Source organism: Leptonychotes weddellii, chromosome 5, assembly GCF_054177405.1.
Source record: "Leptonychotes weddellii isolate Sample4059 chromosome 5, ASM5417740v2, whole genome shotgun sequence".
Lineage (NCBI taxonomy): Eukaryota > Metazoa > Chordata > Mammalia > Carnivora > Phocidae > Leptonychotes > Leptonychotes weddellii.
Genome location: NC_138373.1, coordinates 148,505,587 through 148,529,019, shown reverse-complemented (window position 1 = coordinate 148,529,019; position 23,433 = coordinate 148,505,587). Strand labels below are relative to the sequence as shown.

Genomic DNA, 23,433 nt, shown 5'->3' with positions numbered 1-23,433 from the left:
AGCACAGTCTCCAGGGTATCAGCACCTTCCCCTGTCTTTGAGCTCCCTTTCAACTCTTTAAATGGCAGGAAACTGATATTAATGCAAATGCTTCTTGTCCATAGAAATGCAAATGAATTGTGTCTGGCAGAGATGCAATTGATTCTGTCCCTGATGGCGATGGGTGCTCTGTGTCTGGGTTTGTCATTCATTTCAGCCTTCCCGACTGCCTGTATGTGTGTCTCAGTTCTTTCAGTTCTTCTTGGAGTCGCTATGATGTCTTACTGGCTTCCCCATCAGCGAGTTAAATAAAGCTTTGGCACTTGTTCATTTTTATATTTGTATGTATGATTTTACCTTAAAAAAGTGATCTTTTCACTTTTCTCAAGTTTCTAGTCCACACAGCCTGTCAGGATCTGACTCAGGGCTGTCTGACAGGGATTCTTTATTAGGATGATTTTTAGCTGATGAAAGCAATGGACCCTTTCCCTGGGAAAAATAAACAGACACACACCATTTTGCATGCTCTTTTGAGAGTTCCTTGGCCTCTGGGACACTGGTTTAAGGACTCCTAAGATAGGGGCGCCTGGGTGGCTCAGTCAGTTAAGCGTCTGACTCTTGATTTCGGCTCAGGTCCTGATCTCACAAGCCCCTTGTTGAGCCCCGTGTTGGGCGTGGAGTCTGCTTAAGAGTCTCTCTCTCCCTCTCCCCTTGCCCCTTTACCCCAACCCCATGCTCTCTTTCTCTCTCTCAAAAAACAAAACAAAACAACCCCTCCCCCCACAAAACTCCTAGGATAGAGTCTGGGATCAGAATAGCTGCTCAAGATCAGAAGTAGAAAGAGGAAGAAGGGAGAGTTGGGAAAATGGCTTTTTTTTTTTTTTTCCTCCACTCTTGTCATGTGCCAGACTGTACTAACTCATTTAATTGTCACAGAAACCCTGAAAGACCAGAAACAGTTCTACAGAGGGGACATGTCTCTTGCCCAGGTCACACAGCTGGTGTGGGTTCTAAAGTGATTCCTTTGCACCACAGATATAAGGTAAGGGAATAACACAGTTCTTACGGGGAGAACATAAATCCCTAGGGAGGAAGAGTTGCTCCTCCCAAATCAACTTTAAATCGGTACTGAACCTGAGATGCTCTGGTCACCTGAACCTCTTATGGTTGGCGAAATTCTGTTTCTGGAGGATGCTAGGGGGAGGAGGGTATGTGACTGGGAAAGGGGTGGGGATCGTGACGGTTAATTTTATGTCAACTTGACTGGGGCCACGGGGTGGCCGGATATTTGGCTAAGTGTTATTATGGGTGCACCTGAGAGGTTGCACTGGATGCAATTAACATTTGAACGGTAGACTGAGAAAAGCAGATTGCTCTACCTAGTGTGGCTGAACGTGAGGCCTGAATGGAACAAAAGGTGGAGGAAGGGAGAACCGGCTCTCTGCCTGCCTCTGAGCTGGGACTTTGGTCTCCTCCTGCCTTTGGACTCCCACTAAAGCTTGTGCCGTCTGCTCTCTCCTGGGTCTTTGGCTGGCGGACTGCAGATCTTGGGGCTTCTCAGTCTCCGTAATCGTGAGGGCCAACTCCTCATACTAAGGAAAAAAATACACATACAGTTTTGTTTCTTTGGAGAGCCCAGACTCCCACGAGGAGCCCAGAGCAGAGCGGACCTGTGCCTTTTCATTCCACCTGGAAGGTGGGGCATCTGTGATCTTGTCCGTGACCCTCCTGTCGCCAGGGCCTGAGAAATGGCTGCAAGAGGTCTAGGTGGAGAGTCCCCTGCCTGGCCTAGGGTTTCCATGACCCTGAGGGGTGGGGGGGCTATTGACTTTTCCTCCAGCTCCCAAGAGATGGCCTGGAAACTAGAGAGAAGGAACGGGGGCATTCATAAGTTGAGGGGGTGCTGCAACAGAGGGTGTGGGGTGAACCCCAGCAGGGGATGGAACAGGTAGTGCAGCACCAGGGCGGAGGGGTCACGGTCAGGCTGGCTGAGGTGCACCCAGTGGATGCCCTCGGGGGACTGAGAGAGACAGCTGGGAAACAGATGTCCCCTCCCTGCAGCCACCGCGGTGGTGTTTGTAGGAGCAAGGTCCCGGCCCCGCCCTCTGTTAATCGGCTCTTTTGCTCTCCCAGCCCTTAGCCTTCTTTCATCTCGAGCTTGCTGGAGACTAGGTGTCTGTCGGTGATAACGTGCATGGGCTCTGGGCGATATGGCACTTCTAAGTTTATAAAGCACATCCCGTTTGTGGGCTGTAGTCGGATTCGGGCATATTGCACGCCTGAGGGAAGAGCTGTGTGGGGCTGCCTCCAGTTTATAGGTGAGAAAGCGAGGCCCAGAGGGTTTGGGTGGCAAGCTTCTACAGCAAATCAGACGGAGGACAGGACTAAGACCCAAGCTTCCTGACTCCCCGTCCAACTCCTGGCTGCATCAGGGACTGGGCCGGATTGCAGAGGTTCTGGAATTTGGGGACAGATTACCCAAACTTCTGATTTGTGCACAGAGGTCAGTCCAGCCTGCCTAGTTAGGAGGAGCAGGTCCTGTCCTCCGCAGCAGGGTACCTCTCGGCAGTGCTCAGGCCAAAGGGAAGGTCGAGGGTGACCTCCCTGGGAGTAGGGGTGGTGTATTCCAGGGCCCGGACCCAAAGTAGCCCCTTTCCTAGTGGGATCTGGGGACAACGCCACCGCTCCACAACGGGCGCGGACCTCACACTTGGTTGAAGCACTTCCTCTCCCCTTCAGAGCCTCCCGGTTGCTCTTCGAAGCAGGCAGGTGGGGCTTACCACCTCCGTTTTACAGATGTGGAATCTGAGGCTCAGACCAGGCCTGTGATTTGCCCAAGGTCTCACTGCAAGGAAACGGCAGAGTCCTTAGGCTCTTCACAACGGAGGGAGGCTGGCCTTCCAGCTGGTCCCTTGCACTAGTCCTGGGAAATAAACTCTGAAAACAGCTTCCTGTCATATTCTTTATTCAGACCGGAAATGCAGCATCCCTCCCCAGTCCAGCAGGATAACCAAAGTCACTACATTCTGTCTTAAATTAAAAATAACTTTCCCTATATTTCTCTCCCAGTTTGTACATTCATATCAAAGCCATACAGAATTTGTTAGGCATGGACCAATGGCAAGGTCACTGGGCCAACAGCAAGGTCATTGAGCACACGTTCGGCTTGCAGGGGAAGCTCAGCACGACCCCTTGGGCCAAAGTGGACTGAGCTCCTGGGGGCAGAGCCTTGGTTTTTGTGTCCAGATCCAGTTCCATTTATAGAGTACTCAGTAGGTGCTCAATAAATGTGTCATGCATGAATGTACAGGCAACCCCTCGTTGGCCTCCTCTCTGCCTCTGTTCTCATCATGGTTCACCTCACCAAAGGAAGAGCCAGAAGGGCCCTCGGAAGTCACCTTGTCCAACTGTCTGTGTTAGAGATGAGGTCCAGAGGGGGTGAGTAACCATCTGGAGGTCACACAGCGAGTTAGAGGAAGCAGAAGTGCCAGATGATGCCGTCTTTGGTCCAGAGCTCATCTGGGGATCTCACACAGCCTCTGTCTTCTGAGCCAGGAGGGCAACCTTGGGAGGAGCGAAGAGAGCTCCTGTATTCCTCACTTTGCTGCTGAGTCCAATGCAAACTTCCTTCCGGGCGTGCTCAGGGTCATCTTTGGATGGTGAGATGGATTCCTCCAGAAGCCTGGGCACCCTCCTGCCACTTGTCTTCACCTGGAGAGGGAGGCGGCGCCATTGCCGAGAGGTGATTCGATCCCTATGTTGAGGTGGCACAGGGGCTGCCCCATTTGGGGTTTGCAGGTGGGAGGAAGCACAGAGCAGGGATGCAGGTTGGCTGGATGAGAGGGCCTACGAGAGGTTGTGTCTCCCACAGGTGGCATGGCAGGAGGGTGACCCGGCCAGGGCACCAGGCAGAGGCCAGCTGGCTGGGAGCTGGTGGATAGCACCCGGTGGGGAGAGCCAGCCGGGGCGGAGCAAAGGGTTGCAGCCTGGAGCCCTGTCACAGGGGGAAAATCAAGAGAGAGAAGTGAGTCCTAGGCTTCCCCCCGGGGCTGTCCCGCGGCTTCCCAACCTTCCCCCCAGGACTTGGACGGCTCAGGGTGGGTAGGGGACCACACTGGGGAGAAACGTGTGCCCTGGGGTAAACCTGGTCCTAATCCTGGCATTTATAGGACTTGCTTGATATGAAAAAGTCACTTTGCTTCTCAGTGCCCAGTTTCTGCATTAGCAAAACGTGGATAAATAAAGACATCCTACCTCAAGTGTCACTGCGGGCATGCGGGAACCTCTGACCGCAGGACTGTCTGCGCTGTGTGCAGCTGGTGCACCATCCGATATGCACGGACCCCACGGGTGGCCCATGCTCACGCCAAACCTTTTCATGTCTCAGCGATTTCACCCTCATCGAACTACTACTCTCCTCGGAGGGGCCAAGTGACTCGTCCGGGCCACACTGCTGCTAAGTGCAGAGCTGAGATTCCAACCTGGGGAGTCTGACTCCAGAGCCTACCTGCTCAACCTCCGGGCACCTGCCCTTACTCCCTGCCTGCCTGGTCCTTAGATTGTGAAGTTCTGCCCAATAACACAAGCCCGTCTCTGGAGGAAGGAGAAGCAGAGTGATTGTCACTCAGGGAATGAGGATGTGGGGAGGGGCAGCGGCTTGTCCCAGGTCCCACAGACATCCAGCGTACTCTTGGCCATGCTCTTTCTGGAAGAGTCTCCCTTGTACTCTTTACTGTATGCAGAGCCCCCAGGGTTCCTTGCTTCTGGTTCTGGGTGGGATGTTTGCTGAGAGGCCCCCCCCCCCAACTCTCCCTTGGTGCCTCAGCCACTCACGGCCACGTCCGGGTTCATGGCCAGGGCCAAGCGGGCCTCACTCAGCTGCTGCGGAGCCCCTGGGCTGCCGGTCTTCTGCTTCCGCCACTTGGCGCGCTGGTTCTGGAACCAGATCTGGGGTGGGCGAGAGAGAGAGGATGGAGATCAGCTGCAGGGCTTCTCTCTATCCAGTACGTTCCCCCAAAAGCGTGATCCTGATGCTTTCCCAGGGACTGGCACTTTACAGTTTAGAAAGTTCCATGGCATCAGGATTTCCTTGGCTCTGGAGGTCTGCCCTCTGAGAGGGGACCGGGGATCAGAACCTTCGGTGCCTGGGGCGCCAGGGGCTCATGCCCGAGTGCAGCAGCTGGATGCCGTATAAGTAGGAGCAGTGGGGTCCATGGGGAACAGAGCCTGAGGGCACAGCATCTCAGCTTCAGCCAGCAAGCATCCTATAGATATGCAAGCCTGGCATTACAGGCCCATCCAATATCTAAGGCGGAAATCTCGATTTTTATGTGAACGCTTTGATATTGAAAACGCTGTGCAGATCAAATAAAACTCATCTGTGGGCTGTTTCCTGCTGGCAGGCCACCGGCTGGCAACCCCCTGTGGGCCCCTGGGCATCTATAGGTTGACTATTGGCAGCTCCCTGTCTTCACGAGTGCCCTGGCTGTCCCTGACACGTGGGTGTTTGTTCTTGGCCATTCTGCCGAGGCAGCTTTACAGCGGACGCAGGTGCTGTCCACGTAGCTCCTGACTGATTCTAAATGGGAAGGGAAAGGGAGAAGGCTAAAACAGCGGTGGTCCTTAGCCAGAAGAAAAGTAGGTTGGGATAAAATTAAGAGTAAAATGTTGACCTGGGCCCTGGCTCAGATTTTTGAATTTGGAATGAGTCCATAATATTTGATGGAAAAAGAAAAAGAGTGACGTAGAGAAGTGTTTTAGAGCCAGCCAACAGTGCCATGATTGGATTTGGATTTGCTAGAGTGGTACTTGCAAAACTGGGGGTGTGCAAAGAGGCGGGACATGCCCTTGGTGATTGACAAGGGCTACTGTATCTCTAACCACAGAAGAAGCCACAGACACCCCAAGGGAAAGAAATGACAGATTCTGGATTAGGTAGATCTCCGACCCTGGATGGCCCTTTCCCCATCTCTGTGTTGTCTTCAAAGTGACACCCATGGAGTCTGGATCAGGGCTTGGCAAACTAAGGCCTGCAGGATAAATCTGGCCCTCCTCCCAGTTTTTGTATGGCCCATGAGCTAAGCATGGCTTTTGCATTTTTAAACGGTTGGGAAGAAAGATAGAAAGGAGAAGACTATTTGTGGCACATGTAAATTATACCAAATTCAAATTGTAGAGCTCATCAATAACGTTTTAGACAGTGACTGTATGGCCTCACAAAGCCCAGCATAATTACCATCTGGCCTTTTACAGAAAAGGGCCACTGGTCTTTGATGACCACTGGTCTAGATTGTCAAGATCTATTTTGTGAATGGGGCTGCATGGTGGGCCATTTTCTGGAACTACAGCCAGGTGGAGAGGGAAGGCAGGAAGCAGATATCAATGGCCATCACTGATGTCGCCTTGCTCCATTTCCACCTCCTAAAGAGAGAAACCATCTTGTAGCCATGGTGACCTCATTTCCTGGAAATAATAATGGGCGAATGTGACTGTATTCAAGGGATAAAGGCAATGGGAAATTTCAGATGGGGCAGCCCTGGAGGGTTCATGATCCACAGGGTCTCATCCATGTCCCCCAAAGCCTTGAGGTCGGAGGCTGAGGGTGGGGACAGCTGTACCTGCACCCGAGCTTCTGGGAGGTTGATCCTGGCTGCCAGCTTGTTGCGGATGTGGACGTCTGGGTAGTGGGTGAAGTGGAAGATCTTCTCTAGCTCATGCAGCTGCTCGCTAGTGAAGGTGGTTCGGACCCTCCGCTTGCTCTTTCTTTCCTCTGGATGGAAGAGGGTTCAAGTTGGGTTAGTGGTCTTGCTGTTGGCACCCTGGTGAGGCTTTTGTGTTACTTGGTTTCACTCTTTCAACCCCTGCTGCCCACTACAGAGTCTTGCTACTGGCTCCTCAGCTTGGAGTTTTGCAATATTTTGCAATAGAAACCCTGCCCCTAGGTTGGCCCCTCTGATCCATCCTGAACAGTGGGGGTCAAGGTAACTTTCTAGAAACCCTTGTGACTGTCCTTTTTGCTGCTCAGATGCCTTCAATGACTCGCCCTTGTCTACAACAGGGCATGGCAAACTATAGCCTGAGGGTCAAATCTGGCCCACTGTTTGTTTTTGTAAATAAAGTTTTATTGGAACACAGCCCTCCCTTTGGTTTATGTATTGTCTATGGCTGCTTTTGCAAGCAGCTTTGAGTAGTTGCAACAGATACCATATGGCCTGCAAAGCCTAAAATAATTACCATCTGGCCCTTCACAGGAAAATCTTGCCAGCCTTAGTCTACAAAGTAAAGACTGAACTCCACAGTAGTCAGTGCCTTACAACCTGTTTCCAATCTAACTGTCCAACCTCGTGTCCACTCAGGGCTGGCTACATCAGCTCTGGGGCCTAACGTAAAATGAAAATGTGGTGCTCTTGTCCAAAAAAGCAGGAAAAAAGCTATTTATTTTCTTCTGCATTCTCTCTCTTGACCTGTCAGTGTGGTTTTTCTGTTGTTGTTGTTTGCTTAGGTTTTAAAATTTGCTGTGTAAGTTCATGCTCCCTTGAATACACAGGGATACTAATAGGGTAAGTGTGGACCCTTACAGGGACCCAGGGCCCACCTGTTGACTTGGCACCAGGGTCACATATACCTTGACCTTCCTCCCATCCATATCCTGACACCCCTCCCCTCCCTAGAATCACACGGGATGGAGGGGGCAGCGGTTACTGGGTAGGGATGGGGAAACAAGTGGCCTAGAGCCCATCCCAGGGAAGCAAGGAGGTGGTAAGAGGGGCATTGAGCATTGAGTCAAGGCTTCAGGGCTTTAGTGCTTGCTTCCTGGTCCCACTGAACCTCACTTACAAAGCACAGATTCACACGTGAAATTATTAAGAATTTTAAGATGACCATAAGCATGAAGCCCAAGTGCCAGGCTTCCGTCTGTATGCAATACTGTGGGCAACTACACTGGTCCCACTTGTGCCTGTGAAGCCAGGTCTGCGCATGTGTGTGTATGATGGGGAATCAGCTATTCTACTGGGACATGTGAACTTTGAGACGCCTATTGGGTGTTCAAAACAACTCTCGAATAGGTGGCTGAATATATGTTTGGAGCTTAAAGTGGGTCTCAGGACTGTGGTTCAAATTTGGGAAGGGTATGGCTTTGGTAGTCTGGGCATAGCTGAGATCACTCAGGCATGAAATGCATGTGGAGAAGAGTGGGAGGTCGAGGGGTAAGCCTGGGCCCCTCCACTGAGTAGAGGATCAGCAGTCCATGAGGGAACCAAGAGAAACCAGCGAGGGACACCATGCTGGGCAGGTCCCCAAGATAGGAAGAAAAGGAGGACACCCGGTGAAGAAACTGTCTCAAGAAAGAGGTTCAGCTGTGTCCATGCTGGGGATATGTTAGTTCTAACAGGGACAGAGAATGGTCATAGCGGTTCCATGGAACAGGCAATGAGGGCTCGGTGGGCAGTGGAAGGGCGCCAAAGGAGAGGCAGAGGCTGCAGACAAGTCCACAAAGGTGTGCTGGGCATGTGGAGGAAGAATGGCAGTTGCTAACTGGAGAGAGAGTGTATGGTCCTGGGATTAAAACAGAAAGGACATGATAACATCATGAAAAGCCCCCAGTAAATGTTCTCCAGCAAAGCTCTATGTCACTCTGTTCTCTGGGGAACCTGACCTGAGCCAGAGGAAGCTCAGACACTAGCAGTACCCAAGCAAACACTTGGGGAAGAGAACTTTAGAAAGGAGTGAGAATAGAATTAAAAACAAGAGAGGGTGAAGAGGAAGAAAAGTCAGAAAATACCAGTGTGCTTATTAAACACCTATTATGTGCTGGGAGTGGTGCTGTGCCTTGACTTTGGCCTGCATGCGTGCACGTACGTATATTTAGCTTGTCTTGTTCTGAGATGAATTTGAGGCATGTGGTCCTGAATTTGGCATTTAGGAGGACATTGAGGACCACAGAAAGACTACTTGGGTAGAATTATGATGGCAGAAGCCAAGGAAAGAGGACCTATGTTTGCATTACCCCAAACACACCCAATGTGGCATCTGATACTTCGTAAAGATTCTGACGAATATACGTTAAATTAAAGTGGATGGAGGCATGAATGGTTAGGGAGAAGTGGCAACAATAAGTAGGAGGAGAATTCAAGTCTTGAGAAGGTGCTAGAAGGGGAGGGGGAAGCTGGGGAGATGTTTCAGAGAGTAGCCTGGACCGCGTCTGAAGACCAAGGGGGAGAGAGGGCTCTGGATGGGGCAGCTATAGGACAGACTGGTCATAGACAGTCACTACACAGGTGAGGGTATCGTGTGAGTTTCAGGGCAGGTAAGCCAGAAGTCAGGTCTCCAGCAGAGAGTGAGAGAGGTGGAGGGGTTAGGGCAGGAAGGATGAAGAAGGCTTTGGGACAGCTGCTCTGGAGAAGGGCCAGGGAAGCAAGAAGAGTAAAGAAGATCTTCCACTTGTAGCCTCCCCTGTACCTCCTGATAGGGACAAGGGTCACAGACGGTGGAGGAAGGATGGAATCAGATGGTGGCGGGTTTGTTTTCCTGACCATGCACTTCTGAGGACAGGGCTGCAATTCTAGTTTTACTTGGACAAAGTCCATGTGATGTAATTTTAGGAATTGTAGGAAAGGTACAAACCCCCTCCCCAAATCCCTTTCACTTTTGAGGACCAATGTCAGATGTTACGGGTCAGATGGGATGACAAGAAAAGAGGGTGGGGATCTGAAATCCTGCTGAGGTCTCCTTTCTCCCACCTAGCTCACTTTCTTATTCCTTCCAAATAAGAGGTAAAACCACTACAGGCTCTGAATTGGAGTTGACACTGGGTGAAGAGTAGATTTCAGTTGTGATGGTTTAACAACCAAAGAGTGTGTGTGTGTGCATGCGTGCGTGGCGTGTGTATACGTACATGTGTGTGCATGTGTGTGTTGTGTATGTGTTGTGTGTGTGTTTTGTGCACGCTTGCTATCCATCCTGTTATCATTCGCTAGAAGGAAACCCACTGAACTGGACATCAGGAGACCTGAGCTTTTCCTGAACTTTACAACTTGGGCCACATTTCATTTACCTTCTGGGCCTCAGTCTCCCCATCTGTGGAATGGGGGAGGAGAGCAAGCCAAATACACCCTGACATCCTGTAATTCTCTTTCTCTTCAGGTGGAGGCTGAATGGCTTAAAACACCTTGCCTTGGGCCTGCCTGGGGAACCAGTTTGCTTGGTGGCGGGTGAGGGCCAGAGAGGAGAGATTTCTGCTGAAGCTACTCCTCATCTCTGGGATTAACCAGGCCCAGTTGCCTCAGTGACAGAAATGGCATTTCATAGTCTGCCTTTGGTCTCACCCCTCCCTCCTACCCCTCAAGCTTGTTGTTAATCTTTCTTTTCCCTCAAAAGACTTTGACTCATTTCACTGACTTTTGGGAGATTCTTGGGGGTCACAGACTGTGAGGTCTCAAACATTCTCATCCGCTAGAACAAGCTCTTGGACTGTGAACCACCTGATCGGACCTGATCTCTCTCTTTTCCTATCCCTTTTCCCTCCCCTAGTCTACCTTCTTTTTAAAAATTTTAAGAAGAGGTATTTATTCTGTGTTTAGGGCTAGCAGTGTGTTTAGGGGTAGAACTGAAGTCAGTCAGAATTGATGCAGAGAGAGATGGCAATGTCAACCCATTGCCGAGTCTTACTGAATATGTCCTCTGTGCCCAGCATCTCATAGGCACCGGGGGCCTGTCTGTAGGAGTACAAAAATGAACGAGCCGTGCTGACAGTATTGCATTCATTCATTCACTCCCAAAGGCCAGCATTTTAGGTGATAGTAATACTGTGCAGCTCTATAGGACATTGCAAAAAAAATTCACAGGATGGAAGATTTCAGGTTGGCTGGGCAAATTGCGGCATCCAAGACAGTATGGAGTTAGGATTCTTCTGGGAGTACAGAGCTATGGAATGGGGGATCCTGGACAGAGAATGTAGGGTGTGGACCAGAACTTGGGAAAGCAAGCATCACAGAGAACAGAGGATTAGGAACAGACAGTAAGTGATGACAAAAAGAAGCCACCTCCTCCATTCTCTCCAGAAGGAAACTTAGGCAAACAAGGTTCATGACTAAGAATAGACTCCTTAATAGAATAATTTTTTCAATGCTTCCATTTGTGTAACTAAAGGAGCAGCTGTTAAGATATATGTGGCTTTTCCTATTTCTGGCAGGACTGGAGGGCATAATTTGGAGGTGGGGTGAAGAAGGAAAGGATCTACTTCTTTTCTGCATAATCTCTGACTTTGTGGAGAGTGGGCTGCCTGCAAATTACTGGTCAGTTAGAAAAATATGTTTTCATATTAGTTCTGAACTACACGTTCTCAGGATAGATGTTCGTCTTTGAGAGATGATGATAATGGTGATGATGATGATACGAGGGTGGTGATGGTGATGATGATGATGGTGGTGATGGTGATGATGATGATGGTGGTGATGGTGATGATGATGATGATGACAGTGATGATGATGGTGGTGATGGTGATGATGATGATGGTGGTGATGATGATACGAGGGTGGTGATGGTGATGATGATGATGGTGGTGATGGTGATGATGATAGTGATGATGATGATGATGGTGATGGATGTGTGTGTGTGTGTGCATGTGTGTGTGTCCAATGGCTGTAGTGACTTCTCCAGGGAATAAACAGACATGTCCCAAATCCGCACTGGTGGAGAGATGGAGGCTGAGCCCAAATCCACCAGCCTGCAGGACTCAGAGTGCCAAAGCTTCTCCCCCAAGACTGACCATGGGTTCTTGGGGGTGCAGATAGTCAATACTGATTGTCCCCCAGCCCTTTTTGGGATGTTATTCTAGACTGAATGGCCTCAAATTGGAGGACTATAAAAAGGAGTGGTAGGGATGGAGGGGTCCCAGAGCTGAGATCACTCCCACTGACTGAGGCTCCCTGAAACTTGACTCATGAGACTAGACCAGAAAAGCAGTTTGGGGAGAGTCAGATAGACTTGGACCTGGCTTCAGGGAAACAGGTTTGGATCAGAAGCAAGATGTTGTTAAAAGTTTAGCTCCTTAGATCTGCAGTGTTCAATACTGTAGCTACCATCTCCATGTAGCTATTTATTTTATTTTTTTCCATGTAGCTATTTAAATAAAATAAAATAAAAGTTCAGTTTCTTAGTCACACTAGCCATAGCACAATACCCACATGTGGCTAGTGGCTACCATACTGGCCAGCATAGGTACAGAACATTTCCATCCTCAGAGAAAGTTCTAGTGGATAGTGCTACTTTAGAGGTTTTTCCCACTGGGTTCATGAAAAAGTCGTACTCTGGGTCTAACTTTAAGCTTCCTCCCGTGTTGTTGCAATTTCCTATAACTTCCACCTATTTCTGGGAAAGAGTGAATCCATTAACTATTGAGCCGATTCTGATGGCATTGGGGAAATGGGAAGTTTAGGGTAAATAAGAAGAAGGGTGAACTGGCCCAGGCCCACCTCTCCGTTGGTGCCTGGGGAGAAGGAGGATGTCCAGAAGAGGGGACGTGCTCAAGAGCTCTGAGTACTGACTCAGAGCAGTGAACCAGAAGGAAACTCATTCAACAAGAAGCTGGAAATAGGAGCTCAATGTGGGAGTGCCCCATGCACTGGATAAGGTTCCTGATCACCAGGAAGGGCTGGGATGTCCTGGATGCCCCAGAGGGGAGGATGATGGGGGTGCTGGGTCCCCTTTTCCCAGCTCTGGAAGGAGCACTGGATTGGGAGTGAGAAAATCCTTGAGCCCCTGTCCAGGCCCAGCACCTCCTAACCAGGTTCTTGGCAGAGAAGCCAAGGAGCATGTGGCCAGAGTGCAGCCCACCCACTGCAGTGGGCCAAGGGTACCAGGGAAGGCAGGAGGTGGGTGGGGAGAAGGGCAGAGGAAGGTGGCAAGGACTGCCACCCCTTTCAAGTTGCTCCTCTCCCCGTTATTAATTGTGTGAGCTGTGACTCACACTTCAGTGGGTCTTCAAAGACGAGTCAGTGGAACTTAATTAAACCTGAGCCGTTTAGCACATTGATCATAAGAAATACACAATTTACACAGGTGATTAGGCCACCTAATTATAAACTGATGTTTCTCTGCGCTCGGCTCCCTCCCCTGATTGCTCCTTCTCGGTGGTCTGCTAATTGGCCCTGGCTGCTCAGCTAAAGGCCCCAGGGGCCTTTGCTCCTAGAGGAAGTCTCTGGAAATGGGACTGGTTCTTGTCTTTCTAAGGCAGTGGATTAAGCATGGAGGGGATCCATGGCACCCTTTGGAGCCTTCCTGCAGTCTGGGGACACTGCTTGGACATGATGTGTGGGGTACAGGACAGGAGCCTGCCAGGGCAGACATGGGCGTGGGCTTTTCTCGCTAGCCTGGTCATGGTGGACTTCTTACAGTTCCCTGGTGCCCACAGAGTACAAGGCAAACTCCTTGGCATGGCATTCAAGACTCTTCAAGTCCTCCCTTTCCAGAATCATCTGCTTTCTCCCCAGTCCCCATTTCTGTTGTTCTTTTAGTCCCACCTGATCATTTCTAGATTCCACAAATTGGTCATGCCCTTTTATTCTCTAGGTGCTTGGTCATGCTGTTCCCTCTGCCTGGAATCCCTATCTTCTTTCTTTGTCTGGTGAACTCCTACTCATCTGTCAAAACTCAGATCAATCAAATGCTTCCTTCTCTCCAAGGTCTGTTGTGAATCTCTGTAGAAACACAACAAATTTTTTTTTTTTAATAAATTTAAGTAAAGAGCATTTTTGACTTGCACCCTCAGCCTCTGCATTTGTGAAAACAAAAATCTCTCTTAGTTTTTCTCTTTGTGTTTACATATTTTTCTATTAAAATGTTAATGGTGGTTAATACTAGATGATGAGATGGTAGAGTTATAGCTACATTTTTTTACCTTCTTTTTGTTTATCTGTGTTTCCTATTTTTCTATAATATAAAAGGATTATTTGTGTGAATAAACAACAGCAAAGAGAATACAGCCAGGGTGGGAAGAGATGAAAAGAAAGAAACCACTGAGGGCAACAATTGTCCAGAAGACCACTGAGAAGCCCCTGGCAGAGGATTTGCTGACCCCCAGGGAGGACCAGTGAGCACTCTCTCGGCAGAGTCACGATTGTTATTTTCCACAGGCATGGCTTCACTTGCATGTTTTTGTGTATGGATCTCAGCCAATGTGCACACACACACACATACACTCACTCCCCTGCACTTTTGGTTTGTATATCTTTTTTCTTTTTTTAACAGCAGGTGTACCCTTTATTTAAAGGAAATTGTGTGGAGAGCCCCACAAAACAGATAGTGGCAGAGCTCCTTTGTTGATGTATGTGGGGGGCCCCGGAGTGCAGCTTGCTCAGCATCCCTTCGTCCACGGCAGCTCTGGCCTTACATCTCTGGAAGCCCGCCTTTCCCCCAAACATAGGTTTTAAAGATGCTGATGTGCGTAAATGAAGTCCAAAGTTCCTGGCTTGGCACACTTGACCTTCAGTCTCCTTATCTCCCTCTTCTCCTCTGCCTTTGCTCTGGGATTTTTAGATGCCAGCCACGCTGGATTTCTTTGTTTCTCAAAAGGAATGCTCCTTTGTCTCCCTCAGGGCCCCTGCACGTGCTTCCCTCTGCCCTGCGTGTCCTCTCCCTTTCTCTGCCGGACTCCATTTCAGAGGTCACTTCCTCTCTGAAGCCTTCCTGGAAGCCTTCCTGGAAGGCTTCACTATTCCCTCCGTGTTCTCGGAGCACTTGGTCAGGTTCATACGCTGTATCTGTGTCATGACAACGTGATTCTCGTGACAGCATGTGTAGGTCTGGTGAGACTCACACGTGGGGAGGGGGGTGGGCACAGAGGACCAGGACAGGGTGGCAAGGGGCCGATTTCCCGGGCTTTCAGAGGGCGTGCATGTGTTCTCCCCTCCTGCCCCCATTCCTCTTCAATCTGTACTTGTAGCAACGCAGGGGAACAGTCAGACCTCACAGGCTGTGGAGCCGGAGCATATTTCATGCTGGGACACAGGAAGTGTCACAGAACGAGGCCCTAGGCAATGGGGGGGATCCATATTTAGTTGCCTCCTGCCAAGCATGGAGGAGAAAGTTAACTGTTCTTTTTGTGGCCAACCCAAGTGTAGGGATGCAGGGTGCTCAGATTAGAGGTATGCAAAGCTCTGGGGCCCTGTAAATAGCGGGGAGAGCTGTTTCTGGCTGAAAATGGGTTACCAACTGCTACCTTCCGAGGAGTATCTGGGGAAGCACACCTCTTTGGGAACACACCGTTGATTAAACAACAGCAACAGACAAACAAAAAAATCACTTAGAGAGTTCCAGATCTGGAGACTGAAGATGACCTATGAAGAGTTATAAGGGCCCTGAAATGAGAAACCATCATCCCAGCATGGAACAGTGTCAGAGAAGAGGATTAGCAAGAAGAAGACTGCCCAAACACACCCCTTTCTCTCAGCCACCTGCTCTGGCCTCAGCTGACTGGTCTGGAGGCGGGCATCTCACTCAGGCTTGGCCAATGGGTCCCTCCTCCAGGACTTTTGGACTTGGGACTTTAGAGAGCTTGAGGGAAGTTACAGAGGCTGATGCAACTCTTGGAGTGATTGGGTGTCATTTGGAAGGAGAAAAGTTGAGCTGATGCACAGAGAAGCAGCTGGACAGACCTGATGGTGTTGGTTCTGGCTCCCATCATGGCTGAAGCCTGCTTACGATCCTGCCCTTCCCGTGGCTCAGTCTGAGAAGCTACTTCTTAATGTTCCCCGAGGCAACACATTTCCTTTTCTATTTCAGCTAACCCAAGATGGTTTTTGTCAGTTGGAACCTGAGAGAGTTCTCATTCATATGGATCATTACACCTTTTCCAGCCTAAAACCCTATGATGGCTCTTCATTCCTTTTGGGGTACAAAGCAGAAATAAGAATCCCCACCATTTCCTCGATGGCCCTGCATGGCTGGACCCCTTTCTATCTCTCAGGCCTCATCTTCCTCCCTTGAACGTCTCGTCCACCACCAAGTCCTTGCCCTGGGGGCTCCCTCTCCCTCCCTCTGGATCCACATTTCCCCCCACTCAGCCTTCAGACTGCAGCTCTACCATGACCTCCTCCGGAAGCCTTTGCCGGCAGACCAAACATCCCTTGGCATAGGCCCTCAGAACCATGTCATCTCCTCCCTGGCACTTAGCACAGCTGTCCCTCTGCTTTCACTTGTGATTATTGGATGGCTCTTCATCGCCTCTGCTAGACTAGAAGCTATGGGACAGCAGAGGCCAGGCTTGTGTTTTGTTCCCTACATCGTCCCACTCCCAACTAAGCACCTGGGGTGGCTTTAAGACAGGTTTGCAAATTCTTGGGCGCTTTTCCCTAGGAGTTCTTTTCATCCGTAATGGGGCGCAACTCAAGTGACTCACAGAGCAAATGGAATGCAAGGGGAAGGCTGCTAGCAACTTTCTTAGGCTGGGTCGTAAAAGGACGTAAAAGGACGCCCTTTTACGACGCAGCTTCCACTCGGCTCGCTCTCCCTTGGATAGCTCGCCCTGAGAGAAGCTACTGCCATTCTGGGGGGACACTCTAGTGGCACGTGGAGAGCCCTGCGTAGGGAGAAACTGAGGTCTCCTCCTCAGCCAACTGAGCTGCCACCAACTCACCAGCCATAGAGTGTCCACCTTGGAAGCAGATCCTTTATTCTGGCCCAGCCTTCAGGTGGCTGCAGCCCTACATGACGTCTTTACTTCAGTCCCATGAGGGACCCTGAGCCAGAGCTCCTCAGTGAAGTCACTCCCAAATTCCCAATCCACAGACTCTGAGTGAGACAATTAATGTGCATTGTTATTTTAAGCCACTGAGTTTGGGGATAATTCCTTGTGCAGCAGTAGATATGCCTGCCAGTCAGTAGATTTTAGTCGCTCTTTGTCACTTGCCTGGATGAGGAATACAAGGGATAAATCAAATTTAAATGACAACCGATGCTTTGTGTGTCCTGTCTGCTCTGATTTCTCCTGGCTCTGATGTTCCGCGGCCCTATCATCAGAATAATGTTGTCAGTGCCCTGCTTGTAACCCTCAGACCTCTATGCTCCAGATCAACTTCCTACTGCCAGGATGTGTATTTCTGCGCTCAAAAGCCCAGATGATTCTGAGGAGTATAGTTGCTCCATTTCCCAAAGGATTTAAGCTTCAGTTTCCCACAGTGGTCACTGGCTTAATCACACATGCCTTCTTTGTGTGATTTCACTACCTCCATGCTGTGTCCTTGCATGTCCCACATAAACCCCTTGTACTCCAATCCTTTCCTTCCGGTCTGCTTTTTGGGGGAGCCCCCAGGAAGACAATGCTTTTTTGCAAGCTGGGACCAAGACTTGTTCTTCCTTGTACTCCCACAGGCTTAAGATTCAGCCAGGTTCTCAATTCTAGAATCAGCCCCCAGGTGCCCTCTAGGAGTGTCTCCATGATCTCCTTCGGCTGAGGTTCTGGTGGCAGGGACTGAGAGAGGGGGCGGGGCAGAGAGAGACCAAAACCACACTTCTCCTGGGGGACTCCAGGCTCTTAGCTCTCCTCCTTCTGCCCCACTCCTGCCTGCTTTGATGGGAGCCCCAGGATCTACCTGTCTGAGAGTCAGAGCTGCTCATCACAAGGCAATGAGACACCCATGGGTCTGGCCGCAGCCTGAGCCTGGATTCCCAATTCCCGGGACCAGGAGCAGAGCAGTGCCGCTGCCTTGGGTTCCAGATGGGGTGGTCGGGGAGGGAGGATGGGGAAGAGAGAGGAGAAAGAGGAAAACCAGTGGCTCATTCAGACTTCTGCCCTCCAGACCTATAAGAATCAATTTCTGTTGTTTTAAGCCACTCGGTGTATGGTGGTGATTTGCTACAACTGGACCAGGAAAGGAAGGGGGTGGGGTGGGAGGGGAGCAGAAAGAAGGCGGAAAGGAGCTAGAAGAAAGGGAGAAGGAGCAGTGGCTTTTGAAGGGCAAAGGTGTGGAGGCATTTAAAGGGAAGGAAAGATCAGAAGTCAGGCTACTCTGTGTGCCTAGAGGGTGAGCCCGAGGCAGCAGGGCAGGTCTGTGAAGGACTTTGAATGTCACACTAAGGGGTTCAGGGTTGGTAAATTGCAGCCCGAGGCCAATCGACCCTCTGCTGGCTTTATAAATAAATTTGTATTAGAACACAAACACACCCACTCAGTCACACATTGTTGAATTTCAGCTGTGAAGGCAGAGTCCAAGTGGCCCTTTGCAGAAAAACTTTGCTGACCATGGCAATAGGGTTCCCGCAAAATCCAAGGATGCCACCCTGTCCCTGGTCAGCTCCACCACGGAAGCACTGCCCCAAGGGGATGTTGCCAGGACTCTTGAACTGCTGACCCCACCCCCGCTCCAGGGGGATGTTCACTGGGTCAGCTTTGTTCACCTCCCTAGTCCCCAGCCCCACCAGAGTAAGCACCCAATGGATGAGAACAGAGCTGAGCCCCCCCCAAAGGCCAGAAACCCTGCCCTGGTTACCCACTGGGGTGGCCTCTTCCTCACCTTCCCCTCCCCTTTGCTCCAGGCATCACAATTTCCCTGCAAGGGGTCCTAGGTGGCACAGATGACCTCTCTCTTCCCCAGGTCAGGCTTCCTTGTGATTGGGCCTCCCGTGACTTTGGAGGGTCCTGGGCTTCAGGGTGGGGCTTGCCTCTCTCAGGAGTGAGCGGACAGCTGGGCTCAGCATCCTTTCAAGTAGGGAGACCCTCTTGGATTTTTCCACTGGCTTGAGACGTGAGAAGGTCCAAGCCTGAGATCATGAGGGTCGCTGCTGTGAGAAGTGGGGGAGGCAGGGCACTGGCCCTGGCCTGGGTGACCGAGCGGGCCCCGCACGTGCACGTTTCAGCCGTGTAGCTCCGAACAAGCCATTTGCCTCCCTGGGCCTCAGCCTCCTCCAAGAGTGTCCTTGGACCACCTACATCAGGGTCCTTTGGGAGAGCTTGCAAGGATGCAGATTCCTGGGCCCCACCCTAGACCCAGAGTCAGAGTCTGGGGTACTAAGCCTGCAGCGCTGCAGGTTTCCCAGCTGTCCAGGTGATGGGGATAGAGAAAGCATGCTTGCCAGTCACCTTCTGCGAGCCCCTCTGCAAGGCCCTTTAAGTGTTAATGTTATTTCTCTGTTTTTATTACTGGGGCGGGGGGCCCTGGATGCACCTTTTCTGGTCCTGTTGCCTTGCATTCTCGGAGGGGCCCCGCGTGTCAGAGGAAAGCAGGACAGAGATGTGGAGAGGCATTAGCAATAGCAACAAGCACTGGGCGGGGTTGCGCCCCTGGGAAGGAGCGGGGAGGCAGATGCTGCTGAGGCCATTTGCCCTCTTGCCCACCGCTCTGGGCTACCCTGCTCCTGCCTGGCACGGACAGCCTCCACCCCTCTCTGCAGGGAGGAAGCCTCTGCCAGAAAATGACCATGAGTGACACCACCGAGGCTTTCCAGCCATCAGTTTTTCATGGAATCGGTCATGGCACATTTGAGCTCGGAGGAACATTAAGAATATTCTAGTCCTGCTCTTTCATGCTCCAGATGGGGAAACGGAGGCCCGGAGAGGGGAGCAGCTTGCTCGAGGTCCTCCTGTGAATTAGTAGTACCAGATGGGGGCTCAGAAGCCGGATTTCTGGAGTCCAGCTCCCCATCCTCCACGCCCAGCATCTCACAGACTCCAGCTCGTGGGCAATATCTGCCAGTTACTTTTGTAGTTTCTGACATGTTGGCATCCCATTTGTATTATTATTTGCTTAGCATTTTCCCAAATAGACTTTTTGTTTTACCTAAATAAATCAATCCATTTAAAAAAGAAACCCTCACATCATGACCATAAATGGATAACTGGTATCATGTGTCAGAAATAGAAGGTTAGCATAGGAATAATTACAGAACTCTTGACATAAAGAAACTCAGTCTGCGTAGTCCTTAAACGCATTTTGGAAACCACCAGCGGAATCTTCACTAGCCTTTTGGAAATGCTTGATTACAGTGTGGTGGGAGATGTATAGATTTAAGCCGCATTCCAGAATGATCTCGAGTGGAGAGTTGCAGGCCACTGGGGTTCAATTCTAGTGTTAACTACTCACGTGGTTTCTGCAGGTGACTGCTCTTCTTGGGTCCATCATCTATAAGGTGGGGTTCACCACTGTGGCATTTCCATGGGAAACAGCCAGGGGAGTGCCTCGAGAGCCACAGGGCACTATGCATCCTGATGTGTGCTATTTTGGCCAACCCCTACTTGGGGGTCTGCTCTGGGTCCAACAGGATAGCTGACATGGAGCAGGCCAGCATCTTCAGGGGGAGGTGTAGAATGAGTGGCTCCCTTTTTGCCATCAGCCATTGTCAGGCTAAGGGAAGGGAAGCTGCTCTGGTAGGGGGATCGGACCTCTCTTCCCTCTCTCCTTTCTTCTCTCTCCCTCTCTCTCTCTCTCCCTCCCTCACCTCTCTTTCTCTCTTATTAGGACAGAGAGGGCAGTCATGGATTTTATGTAGCTGCAGCAGGGGAGATTCAAGTTAGACTCCCAGAATTGTTTCTAATGCTCATTCAATTCACTGGAAGATATTAGTGAGCTTCCAGAAATGAAGCTGGGGACCATCTCCTATGATAGACTCAGCTGCAGGGGACGGGCAGCCCTCCAGGGTTTTCCCCTTGCCTGCACTGGAGCACAAGCCTGTCTTGGGAGACTGAACTTGGGGGAGGCAGCAGGGCTAGGTGATGGTAGGAGAGGGCATCGTGGGCTCCCTTGAGCTGCCTTTCCAGCCTTTCTTTGGATTCAAGGGGTTGAAAGAGGAGAGAACTGGGAACCCCACGAGTGAGATACTCCAGTCTCACCGACAACAAGGCCCCAGCAGACCCTTGTGACCTCCCTAGCTGCCTTCATCTTCTTCCCTCACTCAACCAATTCCCTGAGGGTGAAGCGAAGGCCAGAGAGAAAGGGACCTTCCTGAGGTCAGGTGGCAGGCCAGGGCAGGCCGGAGAGTGACACGGAGGATTCCTGCCTCCCAGCAGGTGCATGTGTCCACCTCGATGCCCTTCCTCAAACTGGTTCTCAAGGACAGCTCTGAGATCTGCCTTGTCATTGTTGTTCGGGGACATGCCCCGGGGTGGGCTGCTGGCCTGGGAGGGTGATCAGGGTGGGCAGATCCCAGGCAAAGCTTCAGCCACGGGAAGACATGCAGGCTGGACTCTGCTTACGAAGAAGACCGGGTTGGGCTAAGCAGGTGTTTGGGGGCAGTCAGAGCCCAGACCTGCTCTCAGGCTGTGTAACGTGGGGACATCATCCACCTCTTCTCTTTCAGAGCTGTTTCCTCCTCTGGCAAGTTATGATAATCATGCTTTTCTACTGACATGAAAGAGGAGACTCTAGGACAGCACCGACCGCAGCGGGAATGCCGTGTAAATAAATGGGCACCGGCTTTGTCAGCTGTGGCCGACTTACAGGAACAGGCCTGCGTCCCTGCATCTGCCGCTGAGGGAACCTTGGGGTCTGCATCTGAAAAACCCCAGTCCTGGCCAGACAGAAAGGCACTGGCCCAGCACCTGACCTCTCTTTGAATTTGGGGGCCTTCTGTTCTATTGAAATGGAGCAGCTTTTCCTCTGCCTGAGCCCAGCTGGCTCGTGGGGACCTGGGAATGGAAAAGAAATGACCAGAAGACACTTACCTTGGGGCTGGGCCTGTGGGGGCCTCTCTGGTCCAGAGCTTATAGCTGCTGCTGGCCCGGTGTCCTGCCCACCTGCCTCTTCTTGCCTGACCTCATGGCTCCTCTCGGTGGGCCTCTTTAAGATCTCCTCGATGGAGAAGGACAGCCCCAGCTTCTTGGGGGCCCCCCAGCGCCCTGAGCTTTTCCTCTCCATACCCTGCAGAGGGCAGGGCTTGCCTTGGGGCACTCTGTGGGCGGCTGTGAGGAGAGGCAGAAGGGGACTTTGTGTGCACCCAGGGCGATGCTGGTGGAGGGTGGCGTACTTCCTCCCCTGGAACTTCTGGAATCAAAAGGGCAAGCGGAGGTGGAGCACGGGGAGCCTTGTGTCAGATTATCCAAGCACGAGTCCGTCTCCACACGGACTTCCATGGGCTACTCTAACCCCCGGCCCCGGGTGGAGGAGGCAGCTCACATTGGGAGAGCTGGAATGGGCTGTAACCCAGGCCCGTGGGCTCAGAGCTCTTGCAGGCTTGATGTCACGGGGGCCACCATGGCCACTCTGGGTTCGGTTGTACTGCCAAAGTTCTTCTCCAGGGTGGTCGCTTTCAGAATCCGCAGGCTAGGTCAGGGTCCCTGACGTCACTGTCAGTGCGGACTAAGGTAAAGAGATGGAAGGAAGAGGAAAGTCCACCTTTGCCTTTTCTCTGCCTTGTGGCCCTTGCCTGCCGGCTCTGGCCAGCCTCTGGAAGGCTGGAGTGCCACTTTTGGGCCCCAGGGGGCCAACTCCGATCCGGGCCACCCGCAGCTTGAAAGGTGTTCCCAGAAGCCCTCTTGGACTTTGAGTTCTGCTGCCTCTGGACTCCAGAATAGGCTTTCGGAGCACCTGGGCTCCCACTGTCCAGCAGGTGCAGGCTTAGGTAGGGGGTCTCTGGACCACCACAGGCTGGCTGTCCGTGACGGGGCTGGACTGAGTGCCGGTGTCTTTGGTCTTCCTTCCAGTCTCCCTGACCTCACTTCACAAGCCTCTCCAGAAGCTCCTGGCCCAGGGTGACTCTCCCTTCCTTTTGGTGTCCTTTCTGCTTCTTCCTGGCTGGCATGCCCCTCACCTGTCCCCCGAGATAGCACCGAGGGGACCCTTTCAGTCTGTCCCGTAAACTGTTGGCTGGGAGCTGACAAGGCATCCACCTGTCCTTATGGGGAATTCTGCTCCCAATTACTGTGTAATCAGGGAGGAGGGGGCAGTAAAAAGCTGATAAGAGAAGAAAGCCTCCACCCTCCTTAAGGCCGGGGACGCAGGTGTTGGGGGGAAGGGGCAGGGGGCAGAGTGGAGCTGAAGGGTGGGCAGGGGGGCCCTGGGGAAGTGCCATGGTGGGAAACTGGCTAGGTGGGAGCAGGACGAGGGAGGTTGGGAACAAGCTGGCCAGGAAGTGTCCCCAGGCCCAATAGACTGTGTTTGCTCAGTTAGGAGAGTTTATGGGTCACGTGGAGGCTGGGGGCTGGGCCGGAGTGCAGTCTGTTGGGTGTCAGCTATGGGCGGTCCCTGTCAGACTTGCTTTCCTGGGCTTGCAAATATCAGAGCAGGAGACACTTCTGAGTTCTTACGGTGTATGTGGGGAAACCGAGGCCCAGATCAAGGAGGCAGAGTGGATGTCAAGGCACGGTCTGATTTAAGTACTCCACCAGGGAGCTCCAGGATGCCGGGCTGGGCACAAGGACCAGTTGGCACGGGAGTGACAGATGCCCCAGGAGAGACGGTGAACGCGCGTTGGGACACTGGAAGCCAGACCTTCTCACAGAGGGTGGGGGGCGGGGAAGGCTGACCC

General features: G+C 51.6%; 1 protein-coding gene across 1 annotated transcript; it reads right to left on the bottom strand.

The window, feature by feature from the left end:
- Positions 1–2,927: 2,927 nt before the first annotated feature.
- ISX (intestine specific homeobox) lies at positions 2,928–22,773 on the bottom strand. The gene is made up of 4 exons (XM_006751801.2): positions 21,632–22,773; positions 6,597–6,748; positions 4,813–4,926; positions 2,928–3,973 (listed from the first exon to the last, which is right to left on the bottom strand). Exons 1-4 carry the CDS (start codon positions 21,822–21,824, stop codon positions 3,734–3,736), a joined length of 699 nt encoding a protein of 232 aa, XP_006751864.2. The 5' UTR covers positions 21,825–22,773; the 3' UTR covers positions 2,928–3,733.
- Positions 22,774–23,433: the final 660 nt, after the last annotated feature.